Source organism: Salminus brasiliensis, chromosome 2 (genome assembly GCF_030463535.1).
Source record: "Salminus brasiliensis chromosome 2, fSalBra1.hap2, whole genome shotgun sequence".
Lineage (NCBI taxonomy): Eukaryota > Metazoa > Chordata > Actinopteri > Characiformes > Bryconidae > Salminus > Salminus brasiliensis.
The window spans coordinates 9,289,530-9,316,707 of NC_132879.1; the positions used below are offsets into that span (position 1 = coordinate 9,289,530).

Consider the following 27,178-nt stretch of genomic DNA (forward strand, 5'->3'; position numbering starts at 1 on the left):
CTGTTTTTAACCTTGTGCTTCTACTCACTGGCCACTTTATTAGAAACACCTACCTTGTTCTTCAACTCATTGCCCACTTAATTAGAAACCCTTACCTTGTGTTTCCACTCACTGGCCACTTTATTAGAAACACCTACCTTGTTCTTCCGCTCACTGGCCACTTTATAAGAAACCCACTTCCACCCATCAGTTATTAAATTAGCCTTCTTTTACACTATTTATCACTGGTCAGATTTTGACCACAGGGCCACTGTCAACCCAGTATTATTGCAGTGGTGGGTCGTTTAGCATCTGACCCATCTGTGGTAGTGAACACACACACACACACAAACACACACACACACACACACACACACACACACACACACACACACTAGTATACTAGTGGTAGTGAGCACATACACACACACCCAGAGTGGTGGGCAGCCATCTCCAGCGCCTGGGGAGCGCAGAGGTTGAAGGGCCTTGCTCAAGGGCTCAACATGGGCAGCTTGCTGAGCCCAGGTATCGAACCCACAACCCTTTCAGCCTGGAGCTCGAACCGCTGAGCCACCACTGCCCCCAACTTCTACTGACATTACTGCCTAATTCATTTACAACCAAATAACTGAAAACTGAACTGTTTCCGTGTCTGGTATGAGCTCTGTTTTGTGCGAAGTGCTTTTGGCACCAGTGATTTGAAATAATTAAGGATGTCTTGAACGTTTTTCTTTTCTGTGCTGACCAATCAGATGCAATGTAAGGTATGCAATGTAAGAATCCCAGTCACATACACTATAACTCAGATTTATGGAAACCTCAGCTGATTAAATAACTATTAAAAAAATATTTTAAGTAATTAATTTAATTCATTAATTTAAAGAATTAATAGTGTCCCAATACTTTTGTCCATTTAGTCTACTTCTACGTCATTTCTAGTAAAATAAAGGTATGTCAAATTATTTATATGCATTCATCTCTAAATTATTCATAATAAAATAAACACTATTAATCTCAACAAAGCTTACAAGTATTTTTATAATCTTTATAAGAAAAACTCAGAATTCTCAAAAATTCTCAAAACATTTAAGTAGTCTAGGATCTCTTAAAAATGTCAACATTTGGCATGAGTGTATCTGATTAAAACACTATATGGACAGAAGTATTAGGACACCTACATGGGCTTTTCTAACACCCCATTCTACATCCATAGGCATTAATATGGAGTTGGTTCCTCTTTTGAGCTCTGCAGTCACTGAGTCAGCAGAGCGTAAGAGACTTTAATGCACTGTGCTCTGAGCTCAGTGGCTGAGTTACTATGGTTCCTAAACGCTTCCACTTTTCAGTAACACCACTCACAGATGATGGTGTTATATCAAGGAGGGAATAAATTTCACTAACTGACTCGTTGCAACGATGGCATCCTATTCCAGTACCATGCTGGATATCAGTGAGGTCTTTAGAACCACCCATTTTTTCACTAATGTGTGTAAAGGCAGACCGCATGGCTAGGGGCTTGATTTTATATGCTTATGGCAATGGGACTGAGTGAAACACCGAGTTTAAATAATTGTGTCCCAATACTTTTGTCTATTTTTAAATTTGTCATTTCTAGTAATAGTATGTCAAATGATCAAAAAGTCCTGTTAAATTGGTGTAGGGGTCTACAAGGGTAAAAGCTTGGCCCTGGGGTTACTGAGCGCGAACACTTAACTGCGTTTATGTGCAGATAACGTGCAGTGAGTTTTCTGACCTGCATCCTCTGCTGAGTTTCGTGTGAAATGAGGCTTATGAAGTGACAAGTGCATTACAGGAGTTCAGACACTGTTCAACTGGCCAGGTGCCAAGCAAGGCAGTTGAGTCTGTCAGTGCGGAGAGGTGTGTGTGTGTGTAAGTATGATGAAGTTAGTGTTTGAGTTGTACGTGTGAGAATGCATGTACATACATGTTGTAGGAACGTTGTTGTAAAATACAGCAGATCTAATCTTTGTGTTTGAGTTTCAGGTGGGTCAGAGTGAGTTAGTTCAAAACAGCTAGCTAATATCTATCCCTCTATCTAGTGGCTGCAATCTGAGAGCAACCCGGCCAACCTGAGTGTGGTGCTGGACAGGTTGTTCCAAGTGATTCCGGGAGAAGACTGTTATATGGATGCGGGGCCGACCCGCTGCAGGACCTGCTCCGTGGTGGGAAATTCTGGAAATCTTCGCTCTTCTGGTTACGGACACCTAATTGACGCTGCAGATTTCGTCATACGGTAAGAGGCACCACTTTCCTTAAAAGATGCAGCCACACAACCCCCCACCCCACACACACACACACACACCAGACATGACACTGTGGTTTAAGCCTCTCAGTGACACTCCTGTTGAACACACTCAGGACGTACTGCACACACCACCAGTGCTATTCAGCCAGAAGTCATTCAGACAGACGTCTCTCATGATGGCCTATTATGGTGTGCGAGTAGGGAAATGCCTAAAAAGCCTCAGCAAAGAGTCTTCTGACAATGTGTTAATTAAGAAGGTAAGAAAAGTACAGTGACCTTTAAAAGTCACGGATACAGCCAGTGAAAAGTAAAGCATGGTATAATTTAATAAGACTGTTTTATTAGCCCACGGCTTATTGACACAACTGGAGAGACTGTGTGGAAAGTAAAGATGGTAAATTCATACCACATTAGCTTTTTATAAGTAGGTATTTTATTAGGGATTTCATTTTTACACAACGTTCTAGAAAATTCCTAGAAAGTTGTTGTTATTGTGCAATATTGTCTTGTTTTGTGAGAATTGCAGCTTCTGAAACAGCCGAATGGAAACATCAGAAATTTATACTTATTATAGACATTATATGACTATGTAATTGGGTGATTCTTTAATTGAGTGGCTTTCTATAGCATCTTAGCTTTATAAAATAAATAAAATGAACAGTAATTTAGTTTTCATTATGTCAAGACAATGTTTACATGCTTTAAAAATGGCCAAGACTGAGCTAATATAGAATTGAATTATTTACTACTGTCATTGACCAAAAAATAATGTACAAAATAACACATCATTCTGTTTGTGAAATTAATGATGGTAGAAGTAAATGATCACATTATTGAAGAGTGAAAGGACAGGTTAATTGGGGGAAACTGAAAGGAGGCTCTAGTACCCTTATGGGCCGCCTCTAGCCTGGATACAAGATGAGATATGGTTGGGCATGAAGGCATACAGGTTCAGTATGGCATCCTGCAGCACAATTGCCTGTAGATCCTGCACACTCCCTAGGTTGCTGAAGCTAGAGTCCCATAGATGCTCGATTGGCAAAAATCTGTTGCAGTGTAGCAATCTGGGGGAGACGTCCCTTGATGTTTGTGCAAACACCAGGTGTCAATACCGTCACAGCCAGTTTTGCATTGGTAATGACAAAATAATGGCAAAATTGTATTATTACAACATTCATGTCATGTTAACATTAGGTCATATGCTGCTTTTCAACACTACTCAACAGCTAGTATGCGATTCTCTTTAAATATAGTTAATTAACTTCAAAGTCTGGAGTGCAAACAAATACAAAGTAAGGATGTTTTGAGATTTAAAACATAAACAATTGAAATCCTAATGATTTTGGTGGTGTGATTAATAATACAAGTGAAATAATACAGGAATATGACAAAATAATGCACCTAATAATTGAGGTTACACATTGGGCCCGGTCCAGCCCAGTCCCTCACACATACCCATGGACTAATCACCCACTACACTGCAAGCTTGTCACAGAGGTCATCAGGTAGGCACCGCCCTTTGCGCCCATCTGATTCACTGAATTAAGCCAATGACACCTCTGGACGGCTTAACTGTGAGGTCTGGCTTCCCAAGCCCAGTCCCCTCCGAGCTTACTTTACAGAATAATCACTTAACTAACTTCATCCATTTAATACTGAAGCTATTTATTATGTAATGAAGTATTTATAACATACATTTATAACCGAGAGATGTAAAACTACCCCTAATTTAAGAATCACACATTTGTTATTGAATCACGTTTTAAAAAGTGAAGCTAAATTACAGGCATATAAGGCTATAAGGGTTAAAGCGCATCCAGCAGCAGCCTGATGAGGACCACTGGAAGAAACAGAAACAGTGAAGAGAAACAGCTAAAATTGTCTAATCCTTACGTAACCTAATTCAGGTCTACTTGTGTACTTCCATGTCGTGTCCAATCAATCTGATGGCAGCAGTTTCTATTTTTGATCTGTTTTTTAAAACATGATTATACAGGAACTTCTTATCTCTGGTAGGTCAGTATGAGCTCAGCTCTCGTAACGTCTGCTTCTTACATGGCTTATATAAGGCCTGAGGGACTGCTCAGGGTCTGCCAAATAATAATAAAACATTAATTTGAAGAAAAAAAAAAGCTGAATCCTGGTGGTCTACAGCAGTGGGTTTATAATTTTCTCTCGTTTTAGAAATGTCATTCAGTTTAACCTCTTTAGACGTTCTATTAGGTGCTACAGCAGGGAAATCTTTTGGCCCTGGCTCATGTGGAAATGTCATTGCTACATTAATGTGAAAATGCCATGGTCAAGTTAAAAAAAAACGCAATTGCCAAAAACAGTCAATCAAGGTTAGAATTGGGCAACGTTGTGGCGCAGCAGGAAGCTCCAGGGGCCTGAGGCTCAATCCTCAATTCTGGGTTCAATCCTCACTCTGGTCACAGTCTGTAAGGAGTTTGGTGTGTTCTCCCTGTGTCCCTGTGGGTTGTCCATTGTAAGTGAATTGGCTAGGCTAAATTGGCCCCTACACTCTTAAAGAGCAACACCAGCCGCCTTTTAGTCCCGCCTACTTTCCTTCGCTCTATCGGATGTAATCATAGGTGGGTCATTTTACAGGTCATCCTACCCAAACAGGACCATAAAGTTGTTGCCCTGCACATTTCAGTGAGTTTTCAGCTTTAAAATCACCCATATCAACTCCGTAAGATGTTGTTAATGCATACCGCATACCTGGCTCCAACACACCAGCCTGCAGATGCCAGTGGCGGCCAGCACCGTGTGGGAGGGGTTGCGCAATCTACCCACCCTGAAGAGAGCAAGGCCAATTGTGCTCTCTCAGGGTCTCAGCTGCCGATGGCTAGCAGCATGACTGAGATTCGGACCAGCGATTTGAACCTCTGATCATAGTGACAGCGCCTTAGTCCACTGGACCACCCATCTAAACATATCAAGGATCAGTCGGTGCTTATAAAGCTGACTGAAGAGTGTTCAAATGGTGATTTTTAAGAGTCTGTCACTAATAATGCATTTTGTTTGCGATCACATGTATCTCAGTAAATGTTGTGTATCATGAAAATATTGTGATATAATTTTTCTACCATGTCGCCCAGCCCTTCAACCAGCTACCAGACTGTGTTTTTGCTAGATTAGATGGCATAGGTTTAATAACGGTGAGTGTAATAGAGGTGAGTGAGGGGCCTTCGCAAACAGTCTATCACTGTCCTGGTGTAAAGTACCAGAATGGTTTAAATCCTCCATAATCATCCCGGTTCCAAGGAAAGAAAAAATAAGCTGCCTCAGTGAGTACGGCCCAGTATCTTCAGTGACAGTGAAGACATTTGAATGTCTTATCTGAATACTGTCACTGCTCTGCACCTGGATCCATTTTATTTCAGATTGCAAACAGGATCAATAGATCAGTGGGAGATACTGGGAGTGTGGGCCCACACTTCATCCTCCAACATCTGGATCACAGAGGCACATATGCCAGAATTTCGTTGGTGGACTAGAGCTCAGCATTCAATACAATCATCCCTGATTTATTACTGAGCAAACGTTCAATGTAGATCCACCTGTCTGCAAACGGATCTATAATTTCCTGACTAACCGGAGGCGGTGTGTTTGAATGGGTTCCTATCTCACAGCCTGTCAATCTATAAGTACCTCTACAAGTCTGCTTGTTTGCTTTCTCCACTATTCAGTTCTTTACATTCCAGTGACTAAATGTACACGATTTGGACAAAAGTATTGGGACACCTGCTGATTCATTGTGTTGTCTGAAAGTCTTTCTACTAGAATTAGGAGCATTGCATTCATTAATTACATTCAGCGACAAGAGTGTTAGAGAGGTCACCACCCCACCTCATCCCCAACTTTCCAAAAATCCCAGAATCATTGGATGGAGCACCATCCATCATTCCAGAGAACACAGTTCCACTGCTCCACAGCTCAGTGCTGGGGGGATTTGTAACCTTCTAGCCTAACAAGAAGAGTCTTTATCCTAGATAGTTGACTTTGGGCACCCTCTTCTAGCTCCCCCGCACAATCAAGAGCCTTTTGGTTAACGTGATGGGATTTTCCATCATTTCCAACACCCTTAGCAGGGATGAAAACATCACCTGCACTATAATGAAAGCATATAACAACATATATTTCTCAAGACAGCTTAGGAAAATCTTAAGAATAGTTTGAGAAGATGAAACTATGCCTACACAATTTTACTCAACTCTCAGTGAAAGCATAATTACTTCCTCTATGGTAGTCTGGTTTGGTTCTGCTATTGCCCAGTCCAACTACAGCAGAATATCAAATGTGCCGTGAAGGTCATTGAGTCCAATCTTCCATCCCATGCTGGGCTGCACCACTCCAAAGCTGTGAGTCAGGATTATTATGGATGCCTACCTCCTGGTCACCATTTATATTTCAAATGCTCCTCTCTGGGGAATACTTAAAGTCGTCAGAACCAGCAAGAACCTACAATTTCCCATGACCGTTTCTCTGATGAACCTGCTGAGAATCCTAATTTGATTTCTGAATGAAAGTATGAAAATTACATAACTTTCAATTGCAGTTACTGTTAATTCAGTTCAGTTCCCAGATTTCACATGAGGGTCATCAGAAAGCGGCTTTGTAGAAATCCAGGTCTAAGACTTCCTCAGAATGAGAGAAACCAAGGCTTATAAAGGAGGAACTCTTCCTTCTACACTACACAAAAGGCCTTCTACACTCAAATGTAGAGGAAGCACTTTTGGTTCCATAAAAAAACATGTAATAGAAATGTGTGGTGTGTGAAGAACCTTTTGAAGGTCTAAACAGAAGAACATTTTTTCTGGACTCAAAAGACTCAAAAGTCTGGGGCTATATATGTGGTGTACATATATATATATATATATATATGGTCCGAATAGCCATTTGAAACACCTTTATTTAAGAGTGTAGAAATGGAGCTTCCCTCTCCTGCTGTCTGCGAACGCCCTGAAACTGCCGATTAAACATGAAAGTAGAGGGAATTTATTAACCTAAGCTGTTTTCTGCTTTCTTTATATTTGAGGGCATTTGGCTGACCCAGCAAACGCAGTGCCCAAACAGTTTCCCACAGTGCCAAGGCCATTCATCTGTTCACACGGCAGCCACTTCTCACTGCATTCCTCTCTGCATTCAGCCTTTGATGGACAGAACAGAGCTCTAACCGTCCGTGACATTAAAAAGAAGCATGAACAAAGAGCCATTAAAAATAAATGATCAATTAATCACTGTCCGTTGCAAACATGACTTATAACAAATGCAAACATGGCTTATAATAGAAAATGGAAAAATCACAAAATCTTGCATAACCAGTTACATAGAAGAGCTATTGAATGTCCAATATACACAAAACCTAAGTGCAAATAAATATTTATCCTGTTAGAGAGGTATGTGTGTGTGTGTGTGTGTGTGTGTGTGTGTGTGTGTGTGTGTGTGAAGGATGAAGAGCTTGTTCTTTTGCAGTGTTTATATTCATATGGTTACCTTCTGAAGGCAGTACCATTCAATCAGCATCTGTCATTTACAGGTTATGGGAAGAGCAGAGTTTGGGCAAGTTCGTACAGAGACCCAATGTAAAACATTTTTAGTCAGATGATCAAATGATACAGTAACTGACTAAGTTTCAGAGTGTTTTTTGAGTCAACTGAACTTCGTTTAGTCAAACGTTCTGTTAACTTGCAGTTTGGTCAATAATACAATACAGTGTCAAGCCTCAAAAAATCTTTCCTACCTTCTTGGACACAGAAATGTATGTGTCACATCGTCGCTGGTTGAGTTCAGGTTCAGAAGTAGCCGAGAGATCTGGTCAGTGAGGACTAAGGTGGGGTGGGGAAAGGCAAAATGTGATTGAAGGTGTAGTATGATGCGAGATATAGGATGCATTGTGGATATGCTGTTGGTGTAGCGTTATCAAAGCTGTTAGTAATCTGGCCAAATCCTTTGAAGTAAACTTGTAAGGGAGGGAGTCTGGGATGCCAGGCTTCACTGTTGAGCCTTCCAGAGGTTTTGTGGGCTTAATGTAGTGAAACACTGACGAAGGAGGACCCCTGTGAAGAGCTTGCAACGCAATTGGCGTTTGGTATATGGTTGAAAGGGGATGGGCGGGTGGGGTACTTGGTGGTTGAGACAGTGGACCATTAACATTGTAGCAGGGAAGAGAGTGGGCTGGGCCCTATGTGTTACCCTTAGTATAAGACGCAGGACTTTCTCATATTTGCCTGCAATATTTTACATGGTTTAAAAACAGTGGCGCACCTGTCTAACTGCCTGCTTGTTAAGTGACACAAGATCAGATTGACACCACAACCCTCCATGGTCAGAAAACTGAGAAAAGGAAGGGAGGGAGACTCAACTCTTTCTGACCATCATTTCTTGCTGACCAAACGGAGACATGGGAGTATAAAATGTGAGTTAGGAGAATTTTTGACTACATTAAGTTAACTTAACTCAAAAACAACTAAATATATTAGTTTAAACGTTTTACTGTGCAAAGCTTGTTAAGATACTGTTAAAAACCATAGGGAATATACATAAGAACAAGATTATAAGCAAAATTTAGGTCATGTGACTTCACTCACCCAGCAGCTCCATAATTTATTTAGCGGTATGTTTCAGGTCATTGTTTTGCTGCAAAATGGAGCTGCATCCAATGCGTTTGGAGGTGTTTGGTTGGATATGAGTATAAGATGCTTCTGCTCATGTTAAAATTAACTAACTCTCACATCATGAATACAGATGAGCGATCCAGTGTCTCGGGCAGCCATGCGACACTCTTCCTCCACACATTCCTCGCTCCATCAGCCTGGTTTAGCTCTGATCTGTTCACAAGACTTGACCTGTGCACCTTTTGTCTGTCCTAGAGATTAACCAGTCTCTCTGGGGTAATAAAGGAGTTTGTTTACTGACACTGATTTTCACTCCTCTATTACTATTGTCTTCCAAAATATGTGCTGTTACTACTCAGCGACCTATTCTTGATTACTACTGTTACAGACAGTGGGCTCTATTTTATCAATCTTTTGCAGACCTGCCAACCACGCACCGTGCAGCTTGATTTAGGCAGTGTCCGCATGTCTTCGCTATCGTAATGACAGGAAAAGTAGGCCTTGCGCTGCTCGAAACATGCAAACGGCATGTGCTAAGTCTCTTAATTAATCATGGCTGTGTTTTGGGCGTAACGTAAAATAAACCAATCAGTGCGTCACTCACCATTCCCTTTAAGAGCCATGTGCGGCCTGACTTTGGTGGATTGCTATTTCAATGGCGCAAGGAGGGGGAGCGTGTGCCTGTGTTGACAATTCACTGCCAAGATAGCAATGAACGTCTGACTGCTGATATCTGCCTTCGTTGTTTCAGTCAGTGGTGCTCCTGTGTGCTCCTGTTAGCAATGAGCATCACGACACGCCTTGCACAGGGTGTAAGATAGGGATCAGTGGCTTAGTTCCACATCATGTTTTGACTGTGCCTCTAATTGACGTGTTCTGGTGTTTCAGCTTCACTCAGGACTTGAATACACTTGTTTGTGTGTGTGTGTGTATACATTCATGGTGCAAAATGAGTTGATTGAGCTGAAGTTTAAAAGAAAATGTTTAAAAGAAAGCCCCAAAATCAGACCTTTACCTCCACCTTTACCTTTATTACAGCTTCAGGAGACTCACTCTTACAAACCTCAGTCTTAGTAGTCAACGCATTTTTGCTTCTTACCATCCAAGTCCTCCCAAACAAATTCAATGATATTGAGGTCTGGACTCTTGGGTGGTGAGTTCATTATTATGAGAACTGCAGCAGCTTCAGCTGTGTATTTTGTCTGTTTGGCTTTCTCATTAGGAGAGAATACTTGATGAGCTCTGCAGATAAAAATCACATATAGATGTAGAGTCTCCTCTCTCAAAGATGAAAGCTTTAAGTGCTGTTTATGTTATGGGGGCAGGTTTGGTGGTCTACCAGGCCTTGCAGAGGGTTATTAGGAGTCACATTTTCTCTGCATCTTAGATTTGTTTTCTAATTTAATTTTGTTTCACAATCTCTGCTTCCTAGTTTATTATCCTTTATCTGACCATAAAGGACCTGGCAAAGACTAATTTGGAAACTGACTATTATTCCATGTTGTAGATGTAAACAACCTTGGACTGAAGCAGCCCTTCTGCATCTGAAATGCTGTTGCTTTATTTCAAAACAAGCACTTTTTGGCACTGAACCAAAACAACAAGAACGGCACCAGCCCCATCACCACCACCCCCCCCCCCCCCCCACCCCCGTGGCTTGTAAATTGCACAGTTAATGCTACACTGAAGCAAAATTGTAAGTGGGAAAGTTAATGCAAAGTTAATTGGACAAAGACACCTCTATAGTTTTAAACTAGATGAATAGAATAAAGCCATTCTCTCGCTGAGTCTAATGGGTGCAGAATCAACTGCACAGCTTTAATTTTGGCATTATTTAATTAAAATGTAATTATTGTTCCTTCTCAGCCAAACCGATCTGACAGAATAAACCAAATTAAAGGAAATGGAAAATTGTGAATTAAGGCCTCAGGATCTGAGTCAGAGCACCATGGACAATTTAAGTGGTGCTGCTGATTGGGGAATGGCATGGCTAACAAATGCACTTTGCAACCTAACTTTTTACTTTCTCAGAACACTCCCTGTTGCGACATAAAGACATAAAGAACAGTGTAGACACAGCATACACTGCAATCACAGCATACACTGCAATCACAGCATACACTGCAATTGCATTTACAAACAGTACTGTTTTAGGCACCTGAGAAATTTAGAATAAAAAAGCTCCTTATCTGGGCAGTAAGTGTTTATTTCCTCAGTGAAACACCAATATTAGAATAAATACGGTTAAGGTTAAGAAGGTTTTTTTCATTTGGAGATAGCAGGTTTGTGATGTTCTGCTGTATTGTGTATACTGCAGTTTGAGATGTGTACAGGCTTCTGCAGCTCCTGCTGTAAAGAGAGTTGTTCCCTTTCACATCAACACAGTAAGCATGCATGCTTGTGCTGTCAGCTGTAGCCTGTTCCGATTTTCACAGGAGACAAGAGGCGGCGGTGAGCTGACAGAAGGTGGTCATCAATCGTTCTTAGTTGCTGCCAGTTCTTCCTCATCAGCTTGGTGTGTCTGGGCTCTTAAAGAGACAGTAACAATAACAGCCTGTATAACTGCAATAACAAGAAGGTAGAATAAAGAAAATTGTAGTAAATAATAGTAAAAAGTAAATAAATTGCAACATAAATCACATAAACGACATAAGTGGATCGTTTAAGAATACTGTAAAAACAAATCATGAGATGCAATGGTGGACTGCCTGGCCTCAGGGTCGAAGACTATAAGAGCAAATGACCATTGTCTGTACTGTTTTATTTTTGTCTGGCAGGTAATGTTCAGTTAATTAAGGAATTAAAGAATATGCCTTTTTATGTCATTTGAGATTTTGAGAGATTATTCAGTATTAAGATTATTGGGTTTTTCTAGCCTAATGTATTTGAGTTGTTTTAACATATGTTTAGCACCTTAAGTCTGTTTATCTCCAACAGTTTCATTTATTTGAAACAGAAAATGTTGTGTTGTTACATTATTGAAGTTGATCGATTGTAATAATTCACAGGAAATCTGTAAAATAATGGTATTTCACTGGAGAAATGTTAATATATTGTTTTTACACTGGATTTTAATTAGAATATTTGACTCTGATTGGGCAGTTTTTCTTTGCCAGCCTCTGGCATTTAATCACTTAATACGAAACTAATATTCACCCTACAATTACCAAAAAAACTAAACTTTCATATTTTTATTTGCATGTTTAATTACATAATTAAATGTAATATTGTAATTTGCAATAATAATAATAATAATAATAATAATAATAATAATAATAGTTAAAATAACAGCTGGGTTGTTCATTCACAAATAATGTAATTTTTATGTTATTGTCCATAAAATTGCACATCAGTGCAGTGGAGTTTAATCCATCCGTGGAATTGAACACAAACACATACTAGTGACCAGGAACCTTCCGTTCCCAAGCCCACTTTTCTAATGTAAAACTGAACTGTGTCAATGAGCTACAAATGAGTTCTGAAAAACTATTCATATGCATTACATCATGCATTTGGTATTGCTGGAGATAAGTGCAGTGGTAAAGATGAGTGTTTCCAATGGGAGACAAGAGACTGCTCATGGAGACGAAATTTCAGACCAGAATGTCAGGCGGGCCATCGAGCCAGCAGGGTTTTCCCTGCACCGTGCAGACAGAACAAAGGACCTCTGCGGAAAAAGCAAAGGTGGTGGTGTATGTTTTTTGAACAACAAGTATAGTTTATTGAGCCTCTGCAAGGCGATCAACAAGCAAGAAACATTTAAAAGAAACATTAAAAAACTTTAAGAAGCAGGCCACATTAAAATGACAATGCGAACAACCAAACCCAACAATCTGACATGGGCAGTACACTTCCAGCTTCTGTGTGAATGTAGCTTATTAGATTTACTTTATTTAATTGAAAGCTTGTATCTCCAAAATGTAAACTTTACAGGTGACGTAAAAAAAAAATCATAACTTTCCATGGAAGTCAGTGTAAAACGATTTTATTACAAGTCAATTTGGGGCATTTCTATTTAATTTGGTCCATGCATCAAGCAATTTTAACACAATGTAAAGAACAACTGCCAGATTACATTATACACATTATGTCAAAAAGTGAAAACAACATGAATGGAGATACAAGGTTTTTTGGGTTTTTGGTTTTTTTTTGCAGTGATGTTATGTAGTTTTCAACATAAACACGGACCAAAAGCCTCTTCGCTTTGTCCTTTTGTCCATTTTGCCAAACCAGTCATGTTTCGGTTGAAAAAAACAGTACATTGTATAGAGTATAAATTTCACCAAACCATTCGTTAACCTGAAGAGCCAGTTTAACATGTTTTGGAAAAACCTCCGTTATTTCTGAATCATTTGGCAAGGCCTGCAAGAATGAGTTAGTGCTCCACCTGCCAGCCGCGCACACGGATGCTGCGTTCATTGTTGGTGCAGCATGCGGAAAACACAGACTCTGGACCACTGACACACACCTTTGTACTCCGGGAGGAGTTCAAAGCCCTCTCTGATCTCCATTCAGCAAATCGAATCACTCCTCCATCCTGCTCCTGCCCACCTATAGGCAGAAGCTCAAACTGGAGTCGCCCATCATTAGGGCGGTTCATCGCTGGTTGGACCAATCAGTCTATGCTCCAGGACTGTTTTGATGATGTGGACTCATGATTCGTCAAACAACATTGGTGATTACTCAGATCCAGTCACCAGATTTGTCAGTCGTTGTGCCCACAAAGACAGTTTGTCTTTACCCCAATCAGAAGCCATTGCTCAGCTGCCATCACTCAGCTGCAAGCAGCGCTGCTTTCAGATCCGGGAATATATGGTGGGGGCAAAAATTAGTACACAAAAGCACAGTTCAACTCCACCAACGGCAGAAGCTTGTGGCAGGGGTTAAGCACAATCACAGATTGAAATGGGAGCTACCACACAGCGAGAAATACAAGTTTTGCTCTTCCACATTACGCATGCTCCAGGATATGGGTCTGAACAGCACAGTCTGATGGGCAGACGATAGGTGGTAAGGATGGGCAGCATCACATCTACCTCACCGACCCTCAACTCCAGAGCCCCCCAGGGCTGTGCGCTTAGTCCTCTCCCTATACTCCCTGTACACCTACAACTGCACAGCCAGACACAGCTCAGGTGTCATCATTAAATTACCTTATGACACAATCAGGGGCCTGATCCCCAAGGCCCCTACTGACTACAAGGCACCCTACAGAGAGGAGGTTAGCTTTCTGACACACTGGTGCCAGGAAAATAACCCCTACCTAAGCATCAGCAAGACTTCGAGTGGGACTTCAGGAAGCAGGCGAGAGTGCACACCCCTATCTCCATCAATGTTCACATCACAGAGGAACTTACATGAACAGAACACACCACACGGGTGCAGTAGATGGCACAACAGTGCATTTGCTACCTCAGATGGCTGAGAAGGTTAGATATGAATCTCTGCATCTCAGGACGTTCTACACCTTTCTACACTTAGATTTGATATGGAGGGTGTCCATATGTGGACAAAAATTTCTGGGTCCCAGTTGGGATAACCATACAGACCCCACATGGTTAGCTGGGGAAAATGATTCTATAGAGTACTGCCAAAGGTCTACAAATTGTGAAAAACTCCAGACAACACATCCAAATGGTTCTTTGAGCCATTGTATTTTTACAAGAGAGCCTTAAAACTCTTAAAAGGGTGTAGGTAGAAACCGTAGATAATGTACAGACACTCCCCCACTGGGACACCTGCTCATTCATTGTTTCTTCTAAAATCAAGGGTATTAAAACATTTATCCTGCTTTTGTCTAAGTAACTATCACTACTGTCCAGGCAAGGCTTTCACTATCTTCAAGGCTTCATGCTTCTGCTGTGAAGCATCCAAATAGTTCTTTAAGCTATTGCATTTTCTAAAGAACCCTTGAAGAACCCTTTTCTTAAGAGTGTAGATAGAACCTGTACCTTAGCTGCAGATGAGGCACCATCCTTGCAGTTTACCTGAATACATCAACCAGCATGGATGTGGTTGTGGGTGTGAAAACTAATGTTCTCCTGATTGTAGAAGAGTTACTCACGTTATCACTAATAAACAGTATCCTCATTCACAGCTACAACAACAACAACTGTCAGACGGGCAATTTTATCAGTACAATCTGGCAGTTGAAGCACTAATGCATTCTTGCAGGCCTTGTCAAATGATTCAGAAACATTTAAGGTTTTTCCAAAACATGTTAAACCGGCTTTTTTTAAGGTTAGCGAATAGTTTGGTTCCATTTTTTCAACCGACACATGACTGAGCGAGTTGTTCTTTACACTGTGTTAAATTGTTTGATGAATAGACCAAATAAAATAGAAATGCCCCAAAAAATCATTTTACATTGACTTCTATTGAAAGTTGAGATTTTTGTCCTTCTCCTGTAAAGTTGCCACTTTGGAGATACAATTCACATAGCAGCTAAAAGTGACCCAAATCATATTTACTGTCCACGTCAGATTGTTGGGTTTTGTGGTCCGCTTTGTCTTTTTAACGTGTCCTGTATCTGACATTAGTCCGAATAGACCATATAGCTGAACTGACCCACACAACAATGCTCCATTTACACACTGATACAACTCAACTGCCAACTCCCCTCTGTCTCTCCTACAAAAATAGACTCATTTACATGGTGTGAAAATCAGCTGCTCTGACCGCTAACTTGCTGGAGGACAAATAATAAAGCCAAAGTAACTGCATTCAGTCCAGCTTAGAGGAAAGAGTTAATATGGAGAGCTTCAGAGTTCAGGTTGTGCAAGACAATCAAACAGAGAACAGTACCTCTATTTCTTTGTCTACCTGCTGTGAGGAAAAACGGTAACAAAGGTTCACAAAACCAGACACACAAAGTCTTATAGAGAAAAAATGATAAGCCAGTACTTTCCCTTCTGAAGTGTGCTTACTCCACTTTTGGTTCAGCTGAGGTAATCCAGTTTGTTTTCGAGGGAGCGGATGAGGAAGGGAGGATAAAAGCCACTTAGATATCGTTAGCTTTTAGCCTAACTCAGATCCATGTTTGCTTCACTGAATTTTGAATAATCAAATGCAAAGTCTGAGCTCCCCGTCAGCCAACACTGGAGCAGGGATAGCTGCCGTTACGAGGCCTGGTCCTCACAGCAGCCCATATTTCCAGAACTGGCAGAGTCTGGTGGTGATGAGCTGCTCTCAAGTATAAACAACACCATATTCTGTGTAAGACGGCATCACGTTAAACTGTGGTAAAGCTTACGCTAGTTGGCAGGGTGTAAGAATATTTTGGGGTTGTAAATCTAACAAGTCAAAACTGTGATGTAACAGTTTTGGGGGTTTGAAATTGGCCTGTTTTACAGCTGTTTTGGTTCTGCTGGGTTTAGTTTTGAAGGAGGAACAACAATGTTTTAGGGTTCACGGTTTCTCACTTCCATGTAGCGAAGTAAAAGGTAAAGACGTCTCCCCCGATGCATGCAAAGCCAACCACTGCCTCTTTTTGAACTGTTGCCATCACTGAGCAGCTGACACACTTGGAGGAAAGCATTAGATCACCAGCTCCATCACACCAGCTAACAGACACCTGTGACGGCCAACATCACTTAATACTGATGAGGGGAGAAAGCGCCATCTACCCACCTGGAGATGGCAGAGCGGCATGGCATGGGATTTGAACTTGCGACCCCCAGTTATTACAATTATTACAATAATATGTAATAAATGAAATAAATAATAATAATTGAAACTAAATAAAAGTGTAATATTTATTTGTTATTTTTCTATTAAATAATCAGTCAATGAGTCAAACAAACAAATTAGAGGAATTTGGTGATTTGATGGAGTTAAACAACACAAAAGTTGAGAATAAGGAAATAAATTGAGGTTAGAATTATGAATTTAAATTGGAATTTTTGCTTTTTTCTGGAATGGTGGTTCTGGATGTCATGTTCATTGGAAGGCAGGATACTTTTTTGAGGATTATAATGTTGTTCTGTCGCTCACTGAATAGCTTAGTCATATATAGTGACTCAGCAGTGTTTCAGGCTTTCTAGAAAACCTAAATTTTGTCCACCTACACAAACGTCTTTGTGCTGCCTATTTAGTCAGTAAACATTCCCTGAACACAGTGTCATATGTGAGTGAACTTTGTCCATGTATAAGAAATAAAATACAACAACTCAAGGAAGCCTGTTCTGCTGCCTGTTCATTTACTCACCCCCACTATTGCATGCCACAACGCTAAGTAAACAACATTTTAGCTCTAGCTTCTTGTCTAGCTGCCTTACCCTGGCAAAAAAAAACTGGCATTGTGTTGATGATTGACACGACTGTGGCTGCAGAAATTACAAGGTTTCTCAGATTCAAGATTGTTGGCAACTGGCATGACGGACCAAAGTATAAAGAGAGCAATGCTTTTGTACTTTTCTGAAAAGGACATCTTTGGAACACTCCCTGACAGAGCTGGTGAAAATGACTGTAACAAAGCAGTAAACAACCAGCTAAGAACTTCTGCTCCAACCACAACATTCAATACAAATTCTATATTTTCACTGCGACAAAAGAAAAAAATGATATCTTAACTAGAGAATCCTCCTAAATCTAGTCTAAGTATCTGATATTTCTCATTTTCTCATCTAATAAAAGCATTTAATTCTACAGGCAGATAATTTTGCTTTGTTTTAAGCTGTATTTCTTGATAAGAGCTAAATTATCTATTTCTAAAATAAACCAAAATTATCTGCCAGAGGAATAAGAACCTCTTTAAGTAAGACAACCTCAAACAATTAGGAGTAATTAATCTTGTTCCAGGACTACAATAGCCAGTTTGTCAGATGTAGACAGAGAAATAAAATGTAGTCTGTACATTGTACATCATCATGTTTGAGAAGCACTTAGAGACAGCTCCAGTACTGTTGAAACAGGGAAGTTACAAGCACCAGACTTAATAAGGTTCCAGAAACACCAAACGCAAACAGAAAGTTGGCAGATAACATCATGCATCATGATGTAGGGTGAATCGCTCTAATGTGGGACACCGCCTAATGCGGTACACCTTAGCTTTATTTACTGTAGGTCTTCCTCAAAAGTATCAGGCAGTAAAACTATGGGTTAACTCAAGCTGTGATGGCCTGTGATTAAATTCACTCAAATGTCTCAAATGTCCAGGCTTACATTAAGATGGAGCAACCTTCAAACAGGACGCAATGCAAATGCAGAAATGTCCCGCATCAGGCTAATTCATCCTATGGCAAAATAACACAGGAAACCAAAACCTTCCAAGCCTACACTGAAAACAGTACAAAATGGGCTCTCAGGTTCCAGCCCTATAAATTCAACGTCACCTATTCAGTGGTTGGTGTAGCAAAGTGGGTAACAACATTGCCATCCTCCATAGCAGATTAGGCAAGCCCATCACGCTACACCATTAGGAGTCCTGAGGTAAGACTCTAAACTCTACATTCTCCTCCCAGTGGACTATGATTTAAATGTAAGTAGCTCTGGATAAATGTAGAGCAGAAAATCCAGAAATCCAGCAGGCGACATGTCTCAAAATCTACAAAGACTCTCGTCAACAATAACGCAGATGACATTGACACACTGCCACCATGTCAAATGCTCGGTGATACATGCAGTTTCAAACACAAGGACATCTGAAGAGAAGTCAAATCAGGGACCACGAAAAATCATCTGCTAGCAGCACTTATCCTCAATAATTCACTCTGGGAAAAGACATAAACTGCCTGACCCCACCATGTCTAAAGCAGACCAGACGACTCTGAAAGGATTCTACACTGTCAGAAAAGAGCTTTCCACACTTGACGGAGTCAGTCTGATTCACAGAGGACAGAAACAAGTCATAGTGAAGGTACTGCAACCATATGTACTTACATTATAAGGCCAAAAGTATTAGGACACTTGCTCATTTGTTGTTTCTTCTGAAATCAAAAGTTATTCAAAATGAGTTTATCCTGATTTTGCTGGAGTAACTGTCTTTACTGTCCAGAGAAGAAAGTGCTCTGCTAGATTTTGGAACATTGGTGTGTGAATTTGATTGCATTTAGCAAAAATGTCAGTGTTAGTGAGGTCAGGATGCTGGATGATCACCATCCCACCTCATCATGCCAAAAGCATTAGATGGAGCGTCATCATTTCAGAGAACACTGTTCCACTGCTCCAGAACTCAGTGCTGGGGCCCCCATATAGTTATGGTGCCAATAGGTAGATGTTTATTCTATTAGCAGTACATCTCAACAGGCTAGATAAGTTGTGTGTGGGTGCAACCTAAAGTAGCTGTATACATTCATTAGAAGAGCTGTCCACAAACTTTTGGACTTTAGTGTGACCCCATACTGTGATTTCTGATTATTAGTGTCAGGGGTAAGTGGCTCAAAATTGCTGCCGCTGTATATTGTCCATTTCCCTGTTGGCTGAAAGGGACTTTTCCGTATGGCTCTGAATCTCCCAGCCGCCCAAGTGACTCTACATCATGCCATGGGTGTTCTACCAGGTCTGCCAGAGTGAGTGTACATCACGGCTCGGATGTTATCTTGGGCTGGCAATGTCTCTACATCTTGGCTTGGAGCCCTCACATGCCAGCCTCCAGAGTGAGTGTACTTTGTGAATCTGAAGCCTTTCAGGCTAAGCAGGACTCTATCTGAGCCAGCTAAGTGACTTTCCAAAGAGGATGAAAACATATGTGAACACAGGGCGAAATGCATCTCCCTCAGAGATAAGGACGGGCAATGTTTTGCTTCTCCGCCAGAGGAAGATAAGAGAAACATCTGATACCTTTCGATCCAAATCCTTACACAGGCACAGACGTAAAGAGCACAGTGATCACAGTGTAATGGAACGGCCATGCCATCACAAGAGATCTGTCACACTTCAAATCTCCAAGAAACTGCCCCACACTTTAAATCGCAGTACAGGACAGAGATGATACAGGCAGTGATAATGACTGTGGTGGAGAATTCCTGCAAAGACAGCAGCTCCAGCATAGTCCTTCCTCCCAGACTTCTTGGTGATACACTTTGTTATAGCAACATGTTCATATAAGTAGGGATGTCTGCAAACATTTGGACATACATTGAGGAAAATAAGTATTTGAACACCCTGCGACTTTGCAAGTTCTCCCACTTAGAAATCATGCAGGGGTCTGAAATTTTCATCTTAGGTGCATGTCCACTGTGAGAGACATAATCTAAAAAAAAATCCGTAAATCACAATGTATGTTTCCTGTAGTTTTTTACCAGTTTTGCACACACTGCAGCAGGGATTTTGGCCCATTCCTCCACACAGATCTTCTCCAGATCAGCCAGGTTTCTGTGCTGTCGCTGAGAAACACGGAGTTTGAGCTCCCTCCAAAGATTTTCTATAGGGTTTAGGTCTGGAGACTGGCTTGGCCGCTCCAGAACCTTGATATGCTTCTTACGGAGCCACTCCATGGTTATCCTGGCTGTGTGCTTTGGGTCATTGTCATGTTGAAAGACCCAGCCACGACCCATCTTCAGTGCTCTAAGTGAGGGAAGGATGTTGTTCCCCAAAATCGTGCAATACATGGCCCCGGTCATCCTCTCCTTAATACAGTGCAGTTGTCCTGTCCCATGTGCAGAAAAACACCCCCAAAGCATGATGCTTCCACCCCCATGCTTCACAGTAGGGATGGTGTTTTTGGGATGGTACTCATCATTCTTCGTCCTCCAAACACGGCGAGTGGAATTAAGACCAAAAAGTTCTATTTTGGTCTCATCTGACCACAGAACTTTGTCCCATGACTCCTCTGGATCATCCAAATGGTCATGGGCAAACTTAAGACGGGCCTGGACGTGTGCTGATTTCAACAGGGGAACCTTTCGTGCCATGCATGACTTTAAACTATGACGTCTTAGTGTATTACCCACAGTAACCTTGGAAACAGTGGTGCCAGCTCTCTTCAGGTTATTGACCAGCTCCTCCCGTGTAGTTCTGGGCTGATTCCTCACCTTTCTTAGGATCAATGATACGCCATGAGGTGAGATCTTGCATGGAGCCCCAGTCCGAGGGAGATTGACAGTCATGTTTAGCTTCTTCCATTTTCTAATAATCGCTCCAACAGTTGATCTTTTTTCAGCAAGCTGCTTGGCAATTGCCCCGTAGCCCTTTCCAGCCTCTACAATTTTGTCTCTGGTGTCTTTGGACAGCTCTTTGGTCTTAGCCATGTTAGTAGTTGGAGTCTTACTGATTGTGTGGGGTGGACAGGTGTCTGTATGTAGCTAACGACCTCAAACAGGTGCTTCTAATTTAGAATAATAAGTGGAGTGGAGGTGGACTTTTTAGAGGCGGACTAACAGGTCTTTGAGGGCCAGAATTTTTGCCTATTGGCAGGTGTTCAAATACTTATTTGCAGCAGTAACACACAAATAAATTATTAAAAAATCATACATTGTGATTTCCGGATTTTTTTTTTTTAGATTATGTCTCTCACAGTGGACATGCACCTAAGATGAAAATTTCAGACCCCTCCATGATTTCTAAGTGGGAGAACTTGCAAAGTCGCAGGGTGTTCAAATACTTATTTTCCTCACTGTATAATGTAGGTAAATATATATTATAATAAATGTAACAAATACATACAGATACTTTAAGTTGCACCCATTGCTGACACAAATATGCAAATACACACATACAGCTTAGTCTAGCACCTGTTGAGAGATACTGCCAATAGAATAGGACTCTCTGGAGTCAGATAAACATGAACCTATTGGCACCATGCCTCCTAATGCCAGGCATGGGCTAGAGGGGTATAAAGCCCCCCTCCCACCACCAGCATTGAGCTATGGAGCAGTGGAACTGAGTCCTCTGAAATGATGTTGCCAACGTTCTTCTTGCTGAATACCATCGAATTCTCACAGCAATGCTCCACAATCTAGTAGAAAGCTGCCCCTGGACAGTAGAGACAGTTACTCCAACAAAAGCAGGATAAACTGTTTTAATACTCTTGATTTCAGAAGGAACAAACACCTTTATCTCTATAGTGTATATGTACCGTCACTGTCATGCAAAAACCTTGCATGTCCTAAAAGGCAATTTTACAGGAGAAGGAAAAAAGCTTCTCATTGAAGTTCATTAGAAGTCAGTGTAAAAAGATTTTATTTTATATTTCTATTAGTCCATTTATCATGAAATATCAAACACAATGCAAAGAACAGCCGCCAGACTCACATCACATTAAAAAGCATTCATATGCAGTTTAAATGAAACGCTGCTGGACCTTTTATGGTGAGCTTGTGAATAACATGGTGAGCTCTGCTCTGATTGGCTGATATGGCACCGCAGCGGCTCATACCATAGCATTTTTTGTTTATAGCACTGTAATAAGAACTTTTTTTTTGTAAACAATACAGTAGTATTACCAGATGTGGTGCTGCTATCTTGTCCTATGGTGTGCGGTTAGCTAGACAGTCGGCTAGAGGTAGCTTTTAGCCTAGCATGCTTAAACTACCCACTTCCAATGCTTTTACTGCCGCTTTTGAGCTCTCCTTCCACAGACACTGGCACAGGAAAAGCCATGGTCATGAGGCCTGGTTTCCATAGCAAAATGTATTATCATACCTAGCATTCCCATAACTAATGTATTCTCATAATTAGTCTAAAGGTGATGTGCAGCTCTCTAGTATAACTGTCGAACAACACCATATTCTCCACCAGTGGCCATTGTGTTTTACTGCAATTGCAGCTGTAGATGTTGATAGACTTAAATATCACGAGTTTTGGAATTGGCCCATTTTACAGCTCTGTGTGGTTCTGCTGGATTTTCCCTCAATAATGGACAACAGTATTTGAGGTTCAGGTTCATCACTTCCGTATGCCGAAATTAATTAAAATTAATCAATACAGTTTTCAAGTTTTTAATACACCTTTCATGTGAAAAGCTTAGTCACACACAGTGCATCTCTATTAAAACATGGTTCTTTATGGAACCTAATGTGGATCTTTTATGGCATTGCTCAAAGAACACCTTTGTATCATATTTTTGGGACTTTCAGAGCTGTCAGATCGACACAACTTGTCGTCTTGTAATCGTGAATCTTTTAGCGGTTGTGGTTTGCACACTACACGACTGATCAGCAATGTGGGGTCGCAAATAACAAAATCTTTCACCTGGAGGAACCCATGGTGAGTCTGTCTGCTCTCCAAAAAACATGTTTTTTCAAGAAAACACAAACAGGAACTGATGCAGTGCCATGCGCGAGACACATTTTTGGTTCCAAAAGGGATGTCCAGAAGTGATACCAGTTGTTTGTGTGCTGATTTGCATTGAAAACTTACAGAAGAAAAAATGGGTATAGACGTGATTAGACGTCTTGGAAGTCGTCTTTAGCAATTCATATATAGCTACTGAGCCAGCGCTGAGCGAATGCCGATTTGCCCACGGTTGCTGTACATGTAATGCAAACCTTGTAAAAAATAGGCTCCAGGAGTTGATTCTTAAGAGACCCATGCATTAGGCTACCTAGAGGCGGCAATACTGCCTATTAAGTCAATAAACGTTGAATTAATTTTTGTTTAAATTCAATTGTAAAACTCATCCATCTCAAGGCCTAACGCTCAAAGGGAAATGTAGACGAGTGTGTAGAGGTAGACTGCCATTGCTTAGCAAATGTAGAACAGAGAGGCAGGTGTTTTTCCACAAGCTCAGCTGTTACGTAACTTCAGTGCAGGTTATTAATATAAAGTGAATGTAGACGTTGTCCTAACAGAAATGTGCTTCTAATTTGATCTGAAGTTTCATGGACTGATGATGTGTCCACCTCACCATGTAATCACTGTAATCTATCATAGTTTGGAGATTATTAGATCATCTTGAGTGAATCTCAATTGCATTCCAGCTTTGTCGTCGGGCGTCACAGGACACTAATGACAACATTGAGTAATGGCTGTGATTTATAACCTGATGTTCCACCCATCCCACCCAGATGTACTTTTCCTGAAATCAGACAAGGTTGCATTGTTCATTTGTTAACTTGTGAGAGAACAGGGGAGCACCAGGTATAAACAGGATCAGTGCCAAGTCATGACGGTTAGAGCTAGGCTTTCAGTTTAAATAAATATAAAATCCCAATCAAAAAACTAAAGAAAACCTTGTTGATTAAATGGGTTATTTAAAGCTTGTAAAAGACGTTGGATCGATAACACATTGCACACATCCAACTTCATCAGCAAATCTATTAAAGATTAAATAAGCAAGGCATGTTTCTTTGTGTAGCACCTTTTTCATTCAAAGACATAAATGATATTAATTATTTATTAGTTAAATACATAATGGATAGCAGCCATAACTGAACAAAACTGTGTTTCAAAATAAGACCAACCTCCAAGCTGTTAATCAAACATTAGAATACCTGTGCTAGCGAAACTGTAAAGCCTCCAGGAGTTAATTCTTAGTTTTGGGAGTAACGGTCGAATCCCGAGCCATGCTGCTTTGCCATCAGCAGCCAGAGCCTGAGAGAGCACAATTGGCTGTGCTCTCTACAAGTGGCTAGCTGGTGCTCTCTCCCCTCATCACTTTTAAATCGATGTTGGCCGGCACAGCCGTCTGTTAGCTGGAGCTGGAGACCCGGCGCTTTTCTCTGAGCATGTCGGCTGCCTGGCAATGCTGCATTTGGAAACAGCTGTTGGAAAAGAGCCGTTGGCTGGCTTTGTGTGTCGGAGGAGACGTGTTAAGTCCTTACCCTCCTAGTGTCTGGAGCACTGCTAGTGCTAGGGGGAACTATGGACAGGTGGGCTAATTGTGAGTACCAAATTATGAGAAAAAAGTGACAAAATATAAAAAACTACATGTTTTGCTGACTTTGATAGATTGCTTCAGATTTGTGCTTAGTGCTTCGTAGTTCAGGACGGCCTGTTCCTTATTTAAGGTCACACACTCAAAAGAAAACAGAGGTACAGGTGCACTGCTTGGCATAAAGTTGTGAAAACAGGCAGGTGTGGGCTTTTTTCCAAAACTTAGGATAAACATCTAACAGCTCCAATCTGAATAGCGTTGATTGCACGTCATTTTCATTTTATTCACATTTGGACTGTTAAAAAAGGAGCAGTTCCCAGTTACCAGAGTGATTACGCTGAGTGAATTGTTTAGAAAGTAAGCATTAATAAATAAGATATGGACAAAAAATTATCTTGTGAAATAATTAAGAGATTGTATTTCCATGTGTTTCCATACAGGATAAACCAGGCTCCGACCGAGGGCTTTGAGGAGGATGTGGGCTACAAGACCACCCATCACGTGATGTATCCTGAAAGCGCCATTGACCTGAACAGTAACTCCACCAATCTGCTGCTGGTGCCCTTTAAAACACTGGACCTGGAGTGGATTATCAGCGCGCTGACCACAGGCACAGTCACATAGTGAGTACTGCAGGGGGCTGGACTGAGTCTATTTGTGTGTGTGCTCAGGTTCGGCAACACAATCTTATCACAACACTTATCTTTATTGTGATTAATTATTTCTGGAAACATTGAAACATTAACCAATGACATGGATCATATCAATAAATCATCAATAAATGAGCAGTGGTCACCAGTCCTACCCACAAAGGGCCGGGGTGGCTGCAGGGTTATAGTCCAGCCAAGCAGGAGCTCACCTCATGTACTTTATCAGTGCCTGGTGAGCCCCTGCTTTATTGGAATGAAACCTCCATCCACGCCAGTCCTTTGTGGATAAGATTGGTGACCCCTGGCATTGAGCCAAAACATTATAACCATGTTTTCATTTATATTAAAAGGTAAAGGTGCACATATTTGTCACTGTACACTGTACAGTGAAATGTGTCCTCCGCATTTAATCCATCTGTGGTAGTGAACACACACACACACTAGTGAACTAGTGAGTACACACACACCCAGAGCGGTGGGCAGCCAACTCCAGCGCCCGGGGAGCAGAGAGGGCCTTGCTCTAGGACTCTAACCGCTGAGCCACCACAAGTATTTTATTTTAGTATCACTGTATAATAAGATGATTTAACCTCTTTCTACTATCTATTGTATGTATGTCATGCAAAAATATAACATCTCTTACTCTGTCTCTCTCTCTCTCTTTTTCATCTCTCACACATTCTTCTGTCACTCACTTTCCCATCTCTTTCTCTCTCACGTTTTTCTTATTCTCTCTCTCATCTTTTATTCTTTCTCTTCTTCTAATTCCCATGTTTCTCTTTCTCTTTCTCTCTTCTCTCTATCTTGTCTTTTATTTCTTTTCTCTTACTCTCTCTCTCTCTCTCTCTCTCTCTCTCTCTCTCTCTCTTTTCCTTTATCCCTATCTTTCTCATTCTCTCTCTTTTTATCTCATCATTCTTTCTCTTCTTTCTCTCTCATTCTCGTCACTCACTTTTTCCATTCTCTATCTCTCTCTCTCTCTCTCTCTCTCTCTCTCTCTCAGTACATACATGCCTGTCATGCCACGGATCAAGGTGAACAGGAACAAGGTGAGTGTGTGTTTTTTTGCTCTGTCATTCTCTCTGTTCATCATCATGTTCGCTGCTGGGTTGTGGTTTGTTTGTATGATGCCAGCTGTGTTCCTCAGGTGTTGGTCTACAGTCCAGCTTTTCTGAAGTATGTCCACGAGACCTGGCTGGACAGCCATGGCCGATACCCCTCCACCGGCTTTCTCTCACTCGTTTTCGCTCTGCACATCTGTGATGAGGTAGCAATTATTAATGATTAATGAATTAGTGTATTAATTAATGCATGTACACATGTTCTATGTCCAAAGGTTTGGCCACTGGGTATGGTGATCCTTCTTAAGTAGAAGAGGGTATATAGCTTAGGAAAAGGTGTTGATTGACTCCTAATGAAAGCCTGTTTTGTGCAATATAGAGCCATTATTATATGTTTTGTATATTGAACCATGTACTTGAAATACCATTTAATCAGTGGAGAATTCTATGATTTGTCATTTGTCTATACGCATATAGAACAATTGCTATTACTATGGTGTAGGTATATATGGCTTCTTCAGCGTGTCCTGTTGTATTAGCGAGTGCTTTTCTATGGAGATTATTCAAACTGTGTGAGCACCTTAAGGCAGCTGAATTAGAAGGGGTGTCTGAAGGGGGGCTCCGAGTGGCTCAGCGGTCTAATGTGGCCCAGGCTTATGTCTCTCCTGGTGGATAGATGGCTCTCTTTCCCCTCATCACTCTTAAGCGATGTTGGCCAGCACAGACGTCTGGGGAACCAGCGCTTGTCAAAGGGTCGAAAAGAGGCAACGGCGGGCTTCGGGTTTCGGGAGGACACATGTGTCACACTTAGGGCAATGAAGAAACATATCTTTACATTTTTATATCGT

The 27,178-nt window shown here is 41.1% G+C and overlaps 1 protein-coding gene across 3 annotated transcripts in view; it reads left to right on the top strand.

Moving 5' to 3' along the window:
- The window catches only part of LOC140550341 (CMP-N-acetylneuraminate-beta-galactosamide-alpha-2,3-sialyltransferase 1-like), an 82,414-nt gene that overhangs the window by 48,853 nt on the left and 6,383 nt on the right, over positions 1-27,178 (top strand). For all 3 annotated transcript variants that reach the window (XM_072674287.1, XM_072674288.1, XM_072674289.1), the window contains 4 exons: positions 2,040-2,233; positions 25,060-25,242; positions 26,273-26,318; positions 26,417-26,536. In XM_072674287.1, coding sequence (XP_072530388.1) covers positions 2,040-2,233; positions 25,060-25,242; positions 26,273-26,318; positions 26,417-26,536 — 543 coding nt within the window. The remainder of the gene's footprint in view (positions 1-2,039; positions 2,234-25,059; positions 25,243-26,272; positions 26,319-26,416; positions 26,537-27,178) is intronic.